This window comes from Salmo salar, chromosome ssa24 (genome assembly GCF_905237065.1).
Source record: "Salmo salar chromosome ssa24, Ssal_v3.1, whole genome shotgun sequence".
NCBI classification, from domain to species: domain Eukaryota; kingdom Metazoa; phylum Chordata; class Actinopteri; order Salmoniformes; family Salmonidae; genus Salmo; species Salmo salar.
The window spans coordinates 1,507,546-1,520,487 of NC_059465.1; the positions used below are offsets into that span (position 1 = coordinate 1,507,546).

The following is a 12,942-nucleotide window of genomic DNA, read 5'->3' on the forward strand; positions in this document are numbered from 1 at the left end:
GTATTGGACGCTCCCTTGCATCTTCTCCCAGACTCTGAACTGCAGGTTACCCAGGTGTTTGGCCAGTGAAACATTGCAAGCCAACAGTGTGAGGGAATGTATTTTTTATTTGAGTCATTAATATTTCAACAAACCTGGAAAACACTCCTGGACTGGAAATCCAAAACTGAATATCATACCCCTTAACCATTGTTTTTGTTTAAAAACAACACTAGTAAAACAGAGTGATATTCAGTGAGTATTCCAGGATAAAAATGTCTACAAGCCTTACGAAGCCTTCATCCTTTCTCAGGCCAGTTTGACCAGTCTCTCGCTGGCCTCCCACAGTTTTTTGGCCACACCGGCGTCTCTGGCGAAAGGTCTCAGCGTGGTGGGCTGGCAGTCGGTGAAGTATCCCCCACTGTGCTTGGCAGCCTCGTCCGACACGGCGCAGTAGACCACGGTCTGAGCGCCCATCTCACACGGCACGAAAAACATGAACATGATCACCTGCACCAGCATACGGAACAGGATGGAGTAGTGATCTGTCCAACTGCTCTGAACATAGCCTGGAAAACGGAGGGAGACGTAAGTGTGATGCATAAAATAATTCCCACACACTGATTCTGTTCCCCAAAATGGAGGTATCCAGTAGCTATCCTTGTTTTAAAATGTGTTGTCTTTTCTTTTTTACGTTTTTAATCACTTACCAATTAACAAGAGAGTTGTGCCTCCATTTTCTGAAACCATGTCTGTGTGCATGCCACTGTGAGACAGATAGTAAGCCCATCTCTTCCATCATCCTGGCCATTTCATTATGTGACTATTTGATCTATAGCTATGACTGTATTCGTATAATCTACAGTATACAGACCAGTGTTTCCTCTGAAAATTGTAGTAGCAGAGGGGGGAGTTTATTTTATTTTGTATTATAAATGCTTCAGTATACAGTATGCTGTGCAGATCAGAGAAAAAAAGTTACATCACAATAAATTGACCCATTTTGCTCAATAACTGTCTTTTTTTTAATGCAGTTATTTTCCATTAGCAGCAGGGCTCTAGACAGTTTTTCCAGTGCCAAGTAAGACATGATAGAAATTAGCTATTTCATCTAACATGAATGCATGATAAGATGTTTTATTGTCACGTACACCGGATAGGTGCAGTGAAATGTGTTGGTTTACAGGGTCAGCCATAGTACTACATCTCCCCTGGAGCAAATTAGTGTTAAGTGCCTTGCTCAAGGGCACAACGACAGATTTTTCACCTTGTTGGCTCGGGTATTCGAACCAGCAACCTTTCAGTTACTGGCCCAACGCTCTAACCGCTAGGCTACCTGCCACCATGATGGATATTTTGATGTGCAACATGTCAAAATAGGATTCAGAATTGTCAAGATGTATTTTGCCTCTTTTGAAAATATTATTTGCTCGCAACTTTTTTTGTGCATATTGGCCTAGGCTAATATATGCTACATAAATAACCACCTGAGGATGTAGGAACTCAAAACACATTAGCTAGTTTGCTAACTCTAAATATGATATTATAGCTCATAGACATTTATAATTCAACAGTAAAATGATTGTCCTACAAAAACTTTCCACGGGTAGGCCTATAAGCTACTTTATGTATTCATCGCAAATGGCGAGCTCCGTTCCATTCTGCCAGTGCATCATCTAAATTACATAGGCTACTCCGTTTGTAAGAGTTGAGAAATATGTATACTTACAGAAAGCTGAGATTATCCCCTAAAGCTTGGGCCCCCTCACCAGATAGCATATGAACATGTCATAAGCCATGGCAAAATGTTTAGAATTGTAGGAAATTAGCTTTAAAACAGAAACATTTTCTCTAAGAAGTTAGCTGACTAGGTGAGAAGGGTGAGGGTTGACTAGTGCAGGCAGGTTTAAAAAAAAATAAGTTTTACCTTTTATTTAACTAGGCAAGTCAGTTAAGAACAAATTCTTATTTTCAATGACAGCCTAGGAACAGTGGGTTAACTGCCTTGTTCAGTGGCAGAACAACATGTTTTTACCTTGTCAGCTCGGGGATTCGATATTGCAACCTTTCGGTTACTAGTCCAACGCTCTAACCACAGGCTACCTGCCGCCCCAAAAGGTTGAGACTTTACTAATTAAAGGGTGAGGATGAGGAATGACAAAGTTCCTAATATGTATTCCCTAACAGTGACTGGCACGCTCAGCCTGTCTCTCCAGTGACTAGAGAGCCCTATCGAGGACGGTGTTGTACCCGGACTAAATAACCTGCAGAACGATGTTGTACCAGGACAGATTCAGACCCCTTGACTTTTTCCATATTTTGTTAGGTTACAGCCTTATTCTAGAATGGATTAAATTGTTTTCTCTCCTCACCAATCTACATACAATACATCATAATGACAAAGCAAAAACAGTTTTTTTGTTGTTGAAAAAACGGAAATATCAAATTTAAGTAAGTATTCAGACCCTTTACTCAGTACTTTGTTGCATCACTTTTGGCAGCGATTACAGCCTTAAGTCTTCTTGGGTATGACACAACAAGCTTGGCACACCTGTATTTGGAGAGTTTCACACATTCTTCTCTGCAGTTTCTCTCAAGCTCTGTCAGGTTGGATGAGGAGTGTTGCTGCACAGCTATTTTCAGGTCTCTCCAGAGATGTTTGGTCGGGTTCATGTCCGGGCTCTGGCTGGGCCATTCAAGGACATTCAGAGACTTGTCCCAAAGCCACTCCTGCGTTGTCTGGCTGTGTGCTTAGATTCGTTGTCCTGTTAGAAGGTGTACCTTCACCGTAGGGATGGTGCCAGGTTTACTCCAGACATGACGCTTGGCATTCAGGCCAAAGAGTTCAATCTTGGTTTCTTCAAACCAGAGAATCTTGGTTTCTTCAAACCAGAGAATCTTGTTTCTAATGGCATCAGAGTCCTTTAGGTGCCTTTTGGCAAACTCCAAGCGGGATGTCGTGCAATTTACTGAGGAGTGTCTTCCATCTGGCCACTCTACCATAAAGGCCTGATTTTTTAAAGTGCTGCAGAGATGGTTGTCCTTCTGGAATGCTCTCTAATCTCCACAGAAGAACTCTGAAGCTCTGTCAGAGTAACCATCGGGTTCTTGGTCACCTCCCTGACCAAGTCCCTTCTCCACCGATTGCTCAGTTTGGCCGGGCGGCCAGCTTTAGGAAGAGTCTTGGTGGTTCCAAACTTCTTCCATTTAAGAACGTTTTTGGCACCCTTCCCCAGATCTGTGCCTCGACACAATCCTGTCTCGGAGGCCTATGGACAATTCCTTTGACCTCATGGCTTGGTTTTTGCTCTGACATGCACTGTCAACTGTGGGACCTTACATAGACAGGTGTGTCCCTTTCCAAATCATGTCCAATCAATTGAAATTACCACAGGTGGACTCCAATCAAGTTGTAGAAACATCTCAAGGATGATCTAAGGAAACACGATGCACCTAAGCCCAATTTCGAGTCTCATAGCAAAGGGTCTGAATACTTATGTAAATAAGATATTTGTTGTTTATTTTTAATACATTTGCAAACATTTATAAAAACCTGTTTTTGCTCTGTCATTATGTGGTATTGTGTGTAGATTGATGAGGAACATTTTGTATTTAATCAATTTTAGGTAAGGCTGTAAGGTAACAAAATGTGGAAAAAGTCAAGAGGTCTGAATACTTTTCGAATGCACTGTCTGTACAGAGGAAAAGTGAATGTGCATAACAAAACTGTATTGAAAGTACATTTTGTAGAAATACTATGTTTTTGCAGTGGCAGCAATGATTTTGCCATGGCGCAGGACCACAGCTAAATTAATACATCGGAAACGCTGACACACAGTAATGCATCAAGCCTCACCAGGGTGCACAGCGTAGGTGGTCACCCTTTTCCTCTGTCATCTTGGCCATTAGATTATTTTATATAGTCATAATCTATCATTGTATTAGTGTGACAAATGTAATCTCAGTTTACAGTAGTGCTTCAAGCCTCACCAGGGTGCACAGCATATGCCGTCACTCCTTTGCCCTCCATCATTCTACCCAGCTCCTGGCTGAAGTAGATGTTGGCCAGCTTGCTGCGGCAGTAGGTGAAGAAGGGCAGCAGGTTATAGTTGAGGTCCTGGAAGTCTAACTTCTGGTACTTGTAGTTGGAGCAGGTGAGCGTGACCACGCGGCTGGGGGCCGAATCCTTCAGGCGGCCCAACAGTAGGTTGGTCAACAGGAAGTGGCCGAGGTGGTTCACACCGAAACACATGCTGAAGTTGTCCTCCGTCCAGTCCAGCACGCTGGGCATGGCTGTGAGTGGAGAGGGGAGGTTAGCTAGCAAGATTTCTTAATGTTTGAGTTTACTACCTCTGAATGCCAAAGAGTCTAAGGCAGGTGTGTCAAACTCATTCCATGGAGGGCCTAGTGTCTGCAGGTGTTTCCTTTCAATTAAGACCTAGACAACCAGGTGAGGGGAGTTCCTTACTAATTAGTGACCTAATTCATCAATCAAGTACAAGGGAGGAGTGAAAACCCACAGCCACTCGGCCTTTCGTGGAATGAGTTTGACACCTGTGGTCTAAGGGCTTCTTTATGAGGGTATCACAGACTCCTCTCTCTCACCAGCATTGTTGATGAGGATGTCCAACCTCTTCTCTCTCTGAAGGAAGGTCTTACAGAAGTCTTGTATGGAGCGCATGTTGGCCAAATCCAGCTCCATGTGATGGACGTTAACGTTGTGACCCCTGATCTTGATCTCCCTCACCGCCTTCTCAGCCTTGTCCACGTCACGGCAAGCTATGATGACACGGGCACCTCGCATCGCCAAAGCAACCGCCGTCTCTTTGCCGATGCCAGCATTGCCACCTAAAAGAGACAGGTAGGGAGGGAGAGAATGGATGATGATTATTATTACAAAGCCATAACGTCCAATGATGTACCTCTAATGTACAGCAAATGATGTGAAATAGACTACAGTCTAAAAAACCAAACGGTAATATATGAATGTGAAATAAGAGGATATCATCAATTAAACATCTGAATAAGGGGGGGTGGTAAGGTTGCTAACAGCACTCAGTGACTTTAAAAAATACATTAATCCTCCCTCTGAGAGGGTTTACACTAGATAGCACAGCCACAGTCAAAATTGGCTATATCGTAAAAATTTATAAAAACAAAAATGCGCTTTTTGGTCTTCATTTCAAGTAAGAATTAGGCATAAGGTTAGCAGTGTGGTTAAGGTTAGGGTTATAATTACATTTTAAGAAGAGAAATTGTAGAAAAATAGCAGGGTTTATGCCTTTGTGCCTGCGGTAACTAGTAACAACCCTAAGAGGTGTTACCTGTTTTATTTCATGTTAATAAATCAATTCATGCATCTCTCAACTTCATTGCCAAAATCTCAAACTATTCCTTTAATACGGAGGAAATTACAGTCATTGGAGCCATTTACAGTTTTCTTCTGTATAGAAAATTCTTACGCGGGCCATACAAGTGGTAATTTTCAGGATGGAAAAACAGTTTTGGTGTCAACTTAAACAACCAAAACCAGATAGAAAGCATATTGAACTATACATATTGTTTTACAATACCATCTTTGAGATCTAACAATCAAATAAAAGGTAGACAGTCAGGGAGTATAGAAAATTCCCAAAACAGGGGAAATGCCCAATGATTTTGGTATATTGCTTGAGCAGGCGAACACAGCATTACCCTTGGCAAAATACATAGAATTGCAGAACATTGTCTTTCAGCTCCATGACGAACTGTAATTCCAGGGAATTAGCTTCAAAACTGCGAAATCTTCTCCCAGCTCAATTGAAAAATGTTTAGAATTGCAGAAAATGTGCTTTACAGAAAAATGTCCTCTATGCCACCAAGATATCTTTCTAGTTAATAGACTAACAGTTACCTGTCACTCACAGGAGGTTGGTGGCAACGGCTGGAGAAGAATATTTGAAATGGTAGCAAGTATAGCAAACACATGGTTTCCATGTGTTTGACATCCCATTATCTCCGTTCCAGCCATTATGAACTGTCCACCAATGCGGTCACAATAACAAAACTGTACCAAATCTATTGATTTTACAATGTTTATTACTTCTTATTGCCATCATCATTTACCTGATGAGAAGACACGATTTCAATTGTTTTGCTAATGGGGTTCGACTAGGTGGCGGTCCCTGGGAAAGAAAATCTTGAAAACCTCTGCGCTAACAGACGTACTGCCAGACACTGTGGTTCTGCTATGATTGTAGCTACACTATGTGCGATTGGCGATACGTCTATATAGCTAAAACGGTTCATATCGGCGCATGCGCGGCTACTAGCTAGCCAATTTGCTAGCTAGGTAGCTAGCTATCTATCCTTCTGCCTTACCAGTAATGACAACTGTTTTCCCATCCAGTCTTTTCAAGTCCGTGCAATACCTCCTCATTTTCATCCATTTCAAAATCAAATAGCAAACTAATGAAGTAATAATCGTGAACAAAATATACATTTTTTCAAGCGAGCTGGTTAGCCACATAAAATAATCATGGACGCTCTTCTTGCAAAGACGTCAATGAATGAACTGAAAACTAGCTAGAGGCTAGTAAACTGTAGTTAGCATTCTGGTCGACATCAGACACGATACATCCATGGCGTACATATAAATGATTCGTCTTAGTAACAGTTCATAACGAATTCCCATTTCCCTACCAAACAATAAAATAAAAACTGCTCCAATAACGTATTTCAATATATATTAATAGCCAGTTGCTAGCTCACAGACAATGTGTAAATGCGCATGCGTGGAAACATTCCGCAGTTCAGTTACGCCACAATTTGTTCTCTATGGCATCAAGGACGGAGCTACCTACTAGAGAGGGCTGAATTCCTGTGGGTTTTTCATGCTGCGCGCTGTCAAACAGAAGATTTTGGGATTAAAATATTGTTGTTGTCCCACAGATTATTTGGAAACGGCCGTCTTTCTGCTTTGTATGCGTTAGCCTACCTATTGTATTAAAAGCACATTTTTCGCATTGTTCACACTAGTTTGGTGTGCGAGTTGAAGCGCGTCTATGTGTGTGTGTCTCATTGAAAAATAGTAGACTGCCTACATGTATGGAGTTTCACGTGGCAGTTCAATTAAACATGAAATGTGTCTGTAAATACATATTTGATAATGGAAAGAAGTGAAGGGCGCTCAACCAACGTGAGTCGAGGTGCAATACATTGTTTTTATCATTATTGAAAAGACACAACTCGTGCATAGGATGCGCCTTTCATTTTCAATACCCTAAATATGGATTACCCATTTATTTGTCTCTGCCTGTAAATCGTTCTCCTAAAATGTAGGCTATATCCTATATGCAAAACGTAGCAAGTGTCGCGGTCATCATTCTTGCTGCTTCGAATTCAGTAGCCATAACTGCGATATCACATGCGCGTGTGCATGAGCCGAGAAGCACCGGGAAGTTATCATTCCAAGGAAATGTACTTCCTAAATATGATTAAAGTATAGTTTAGGCTACTACATTGATCACCTATATTTGGTGTGACAGGTAGTCTAGTGGTTAGAGCGTTGGACTAGTAACTGAAAGGTTGCAAGATCGAATCCCTGAGCTGACAAGGTAAAAACCTGTCGTTCTGCCCCTGAACAAGGCTGTTCCTAGGCCGTCATTGAAAATAAGAATTTGTTCTTAACTGACATCTTGAGGACCCCTTCGAGATACAATCCCGTTAAAAGGATTGGTTGGACAACAACCAGTGAGATAGCACGGCGCGAAATTCAAAAGCAAAACATTAGATTATTTTAGGATGGCACTTTAAGCAACAAAAAAAAGCAATTTTCCTAGCACGGATAGCCATCACAAAACCAGATATACAGCTAAAATGAAGCACTAACCTTTGACAATCTTCATCAGATGACACTCCTAGGACATCATGTTAGACAATACATGCATTTTTTGTTCGATCAAATTCATATTTATATCCAAAAACCCAATTTTTACATTGGCGCGTGACGTTCAGAAAATGTTTTCTCCCCATAACTTCCGGTGAATAGGCACATTCATTTACAGAAGAACTCATAAACGTTGACAAAATTTAAAACAAATATTTAAAGAATTAGAGATAATCTACTCCTTTATGCAACCACTTTGTCAGATTTCAAAATAACTTTACGGAAAAAGCACATTGTTCAATATTCTGAGTACAGAACTTAGCCTTCAATGCTAAGCTATACAGTTAGCCTACAACCACGGCTCGACAAATCTCAAAAAATATGTTCGAAATATTTACTTACCTTTGCTGATCTTCGGCGGAATGCACTCGGAAGGGCACCCACTTCCACAAGAAATGTTCAGTTGTTCTGCAAACTCCAAATAAGTCAGTTTTGTTGACCCATCCAGAACACTTTACAATGCCACGTGGTGTGGACGCAAATCCATAGACGAAATGTTCAAAGTTCCATTACCGTTTGTAGAAACACGTCAAAGGATGTTTACAATCAATCCTTTAGGGTATTTTTTAACGTAAAATTGCGATAATTTTACAACCGGGCAATAGGTATTCATCCCAGAAGAAAAATAAAAAACAACGAAGTCACGCACACGCGCGTCACGAGACACCTGTCCTCAGACTGGCCACTGATTGACTGAGCCACAATTTTCTGCCCGGTAACAGGTGACGGATAAAACCAGTTCCTAAAGATTGTTGACAGGAAGAGTTAGGAGGTGCAACGTAAATCCCATGTCATTGTAGTTTTTCAAGGGATTCAAAAGAAAAACTACATTTCTAATTTCTCCCACTTCCTGATTAAATTTTTCTCAGGTTTTTGCCTGAGGGGCAGTATTGGGGGCAGTATTGACACGGCTGGATAAAAAACATACCCGATTTAATCTGGTTACCACTCCTACCCAGTAACTAGAATATGCATATACTTATTACATATGGATAGAAAACACCCTAAATTTTCTAAAACTGTTTGAATGGTGTCTGTGAGTATAACAGAACTCAAATGGCAGGTCAAAACCTGAGAGATTCCTTTACAGGAAGTGGCCTGTCTGACCATTTCTTGAACTTCTTTTCCATCTCTATCATTTACTAAGGATCTCTGCTCTAACGTGACACTTCCCACGTCGTCCATAGGCGCTCAGAGCCCGGGAAAAAACAGAATGTCGTCATTCCAGCCCCAGGCTGAAACACATTATCGCCTTTCTCAAGTGGCCGATCAAGGGACACTGGGCTTATGCGCGTGACCCCGACCGCCCCCGCCTTTGGGATTTTTTCCTCTGTTTGCCGAAAAGGAGATTCCCTGTCGGAATATTATCGCTTTTCTACGAGAAAAATGTCGTAAAAATTGATTTTAAACAGCGGTTGACATGCTTTGAAGTACGGTAATGGAATACTTAGAATTTTTTTGTCACGAATTGCGCCATGCGCGCGACACTTCTTTACTATTTCGGATAGTGTCTGGAACGCACGAACAAAACGCCGCTATTCGGATATAACGATGGATTATTTTGGACCAAACCAATATTTGTTATTGAAGTAGCAGTCCTGGGTGTGCATTCTGACGAAGACAACAAAAGGTAATCAAACTTTTATAATAGTAAATATGATTATGGTGAGTGCTAAACTTGCCGGGTGTCTAAATAGCGAGCCCGTGATGCCTGGGCTATGTACTTAGAATATTGCAAAATGTGCTTTCACCAAAAAGCTATTTTAAAATCGGACATATCGAGTGCATAGAGGAGGTCTGTATCTATAATTCTTAAAATAATTGTTATGCTTTTTGTGAACGTTTATCGTGAGTAATTTAGTAAAATGTTAGCGAATTCCCCGGAAGTTTGCGGGGGTATGCTAGTTCTGAACGTCACATGCTAATGTAAAAAGCTGGTTTTTGATATAAATATGAACTTGATTGAACAAAACATGCATGTATTGTATAACATAATGTCCTAGGGTTGTCATCTGATGAAGATCATCAAAGGTGAGTGCTGCATTTAGCTGTCTTCTGGGTTTTGGTGACATTATATGCTGGCTTGAAAAATGGGTGTCTGATTATTTCTGGCTTGGTACTCTGCTGACATAATCTAATGTTTTGCTTTCGTTGTAAAGCCTTTTTGAAATCGGACAGTGTGGTTAGATTAACGAGAGTCTTGTCTTTAAATGGCTGTAAAATAGTCATATGTTTGAGAAATTGAAGTAATAGGATTTTTAAGGTTTTGAAAATCGCGCCACAGGCTGGCAGTGGCTGTTACGTAGGTGGAACGAATTCGTCCCGCCTAGCCTAGAGAGGTTAAATCTCCATCTTGTGTAACATGTGTTGGTCCGCATATTGGTCCGCTAGGGACCTGTTGTCATTGTATTAAGTTCTAATCAATAACCTAGGGTGTGTGTGGTGTGTGTGTGTGTGTGTGTGTGTGTCTGATGTTATAAATAATCAACTCAATTTGTGTGGTACGGAATGAATAGTGAGACCTGGGTTTGTGCAGATTTAAAGGATTATGCGACGTTCAGAATGAGACTGATATGAGGAAATGATTAACTGCTATAATATCGAGATTCTGATTTATTCTTGAGTTCATTCGGGAAACGGTAACTCATTAACATCTTACATCTAGACGTTCCGCTAGCGGAACACCGGCTCCAATATCCAATGATAGGCGTGGCGCGAATTACAAATTCCTCAAAAATACAAAAACTTCAATTTTTCAAACATATGACTATTTCACAGCATTTTAACCTCTTACATCTAGACATTCCGCTAGCGGAACACCTGCTCCAATATCCAATGATAGGCGTGGCGCGAATGACAAATTCCTCAAAAATACAAAAACTTCAATTTTTCAAACATATGACTATTTCACAGCATTTTAAAGATAAGACTCTCCTTTATCTAACCACACTGTCCGATTTCAAAAAGGCTTTACAACGAAAGCAAAACATTAGATTATGTCAGCAGAGTACCAAGCCAGAAATAATCAGACACCCATTTTTCAAGCTAGCATATAATGTCACAAAAACCCAGAAGACAGCTAAATGCAGCACTAACCTTTGATGATCTTCATCAGATGACAACCCTAGGACATTATGTTATACAATACATGCATGTTTTGTTCAATCAAGTTCATATTTATATCAAAAACCAGCTTTTTACATTAGCATGTGACGTTCAGAACTAGCAACCTTCCGGAGGAATTTGCTAACAATTTACTAAATTACTCACGATAAACGTTCACAAAAAGCATAACAATTATTTTAAGAATTATAGATACAGAACTCCTCTATGCACTCGATATGTCCAATTTTAAAATAGCTTTTTGGTGAAAGCACATTTTGCAATATTCTAAGTACATAGCCCGGCATCACAGGGCTAGCTATTAGGACACCCGGCAAGTTTAGCACTCACCAATATCAGATTTACTATTACAAAAGTTTGATTACCTTTGATGTTCTTCGTCAGAATGCACTCCCAGGACTGCTACTTCAATAACAAATGTTGGTTTGGTCCAAAATAATCCATTGTTATATCCAAATTGCGGCGTTTTGTTCGTGCGTTCCAGACACTATCTGAAAGGGTAAATAAGGGTCGTGCGCATGGCGCAATTCGTGACAAAAAAAATCAAAATATTCCATTACCGTACTTCGAAGCATGTCAACCGCTGTTTAAAATCCATTTTTATGCCATTTTTCTCGTAAAAAAGCGATAATATTCCGACCGGGAATGTCCATTTAGCTAAACAGAGGAAAGTAAACAAAGCTTTCGGTCGACGCGGGCACGAGCCTGAGTCTCACAGTACTGTAACCAGCCACTACCCAAACGCGCTACTTTTTTTCAGCCAGAGCCTGCAAAGCCACGATTCAGCTTTTTACCGCCTTCTGAGACCCTATGGCAGCCGTAGGAAGTGTCACGGGACAGCTAAGATCCTCACTCTTCAATAAACAGAGACAAGAAGAACGACACCTTGTCAGACAGGCCACTTCCTGCATGAAATGTTCTCAGGTTTTTGCCTGCCATATGAGTTCTGTTATACTCACAGACACCATTCAAACAGTTTTAGAAACTTTGGAGTGTTTTCTATCCAAAGCCAATAATTATATGCATATTCTAGTTACTGGGCAGGAGTAGTAACCAGATTAAATCGGGTACGTTTTTTATCCAGCCGTGAAAATACTGCCCCCTAGCCATAACAGGTTAAACAAACTCTTCCCGTGGTGCCCCAGGTAACTAATGAGTTGATTGTTACAGGATTAACTACGAACAGCTCTTCATTCAGTAGCCATGATTGTGTTAAATAGACATGGGCTGGGGCCTCAGACTGTCCTCTGCTTGGGGCCTCCAAATCACTAAGTCCACCCCTGCAAGTAATGTCAGGGCAGTGTGGAGTGGTGCCATTGTTTGCATTTATAAATCAATAAATACATGTTAAATGTTTTACTTTAGTGAACTATCCCTTTAAAAATGCTAACAGTACATATCTGATGTTAGAGAAGCTTCCATTGAAGAATACTCTCAGAGTTCAATTTGATAGTAACTCTCCAACCATGTGATTTAAAACCATAACAAGTTAATAAAAAAATGATGATCAATAACATGAAAGTCTGCACTAAAATTTAACAATACAGCTTAAACTATCATCTTATTATCAATTTATTTTAGCCAATCATCAGTCATCAGTGCAGTACAAGTTGAATGCCGTTCCCTGTATGCATGCTGAAAGTCAGTAGTTAACTTGTTCTTTAAAAAAATTGCATTTTATTTGTTCAAACACAAAAATGAATTGGGTTTTCTGCCCATAATAATTTATAATTTAAGGTGCTCCAAAGTTTTCCCATAGTTTTTATGCCATTTATTTTGTTTTGGTAATATACACTACATTACCAAAAGTATGTAGACACCTGCACGTCGAACATCTCATTCCAAAATCATGGGCATTAATATGGAGTTGGTCCCCCCTTTGCTGCTACAACAGCCTCCAATCTTCTGGGAAG

At 40.5% G+C, this 12,942-nt stretch overlaps 1 protein-coding gene across 5 annotated transcripts; it reads right to left on the minus strand.

The window, feature by feature from the left end:
* Positions 1-87: 87 nt before the first annotated feature.
* On the minus strand, positions 88-8,551 carry si:dkey-174n20.1 (retinol dehydrogenase 14). 5 transcript variants are annotated; one of them, XM_045706898.1, is made up of 4 exons: positions 8,249-8,551; positions 4,585-4,827; positions 3,970-4,272; positions 88-548 (listed from the first exon to the last, which is right to left on the minus strand). In XM_045706898.1, exons 2-4 carry the CDS (start codon positions 4,781-4,783, stop codon positions 289-291), a joined length of 762 nt encoding a protein of 253 aa, XP_045562854.1. In that variant the 5' UTR covers positions 4,784-4,827; positions 8,249-8,551; the 3' UTR covers positions 88-288. The 5 variants fall into 5 exon arrangements, with proteins under 5 accessions (XP_045562854.1, XP_014026035.2, XP_014026037.1 ...); XM_014170560.2 differs by lacking the exon at positions 8,249-8,551 and adding an exon at positions 6,340-6,761; XM_014170562.2 differs by lacking the exon at positions 8,249-8,551 and adding an exon at positions 6,085-6,233.
* Positions 8,552-12,942: the final 4,391 nt, after the last annotated feature.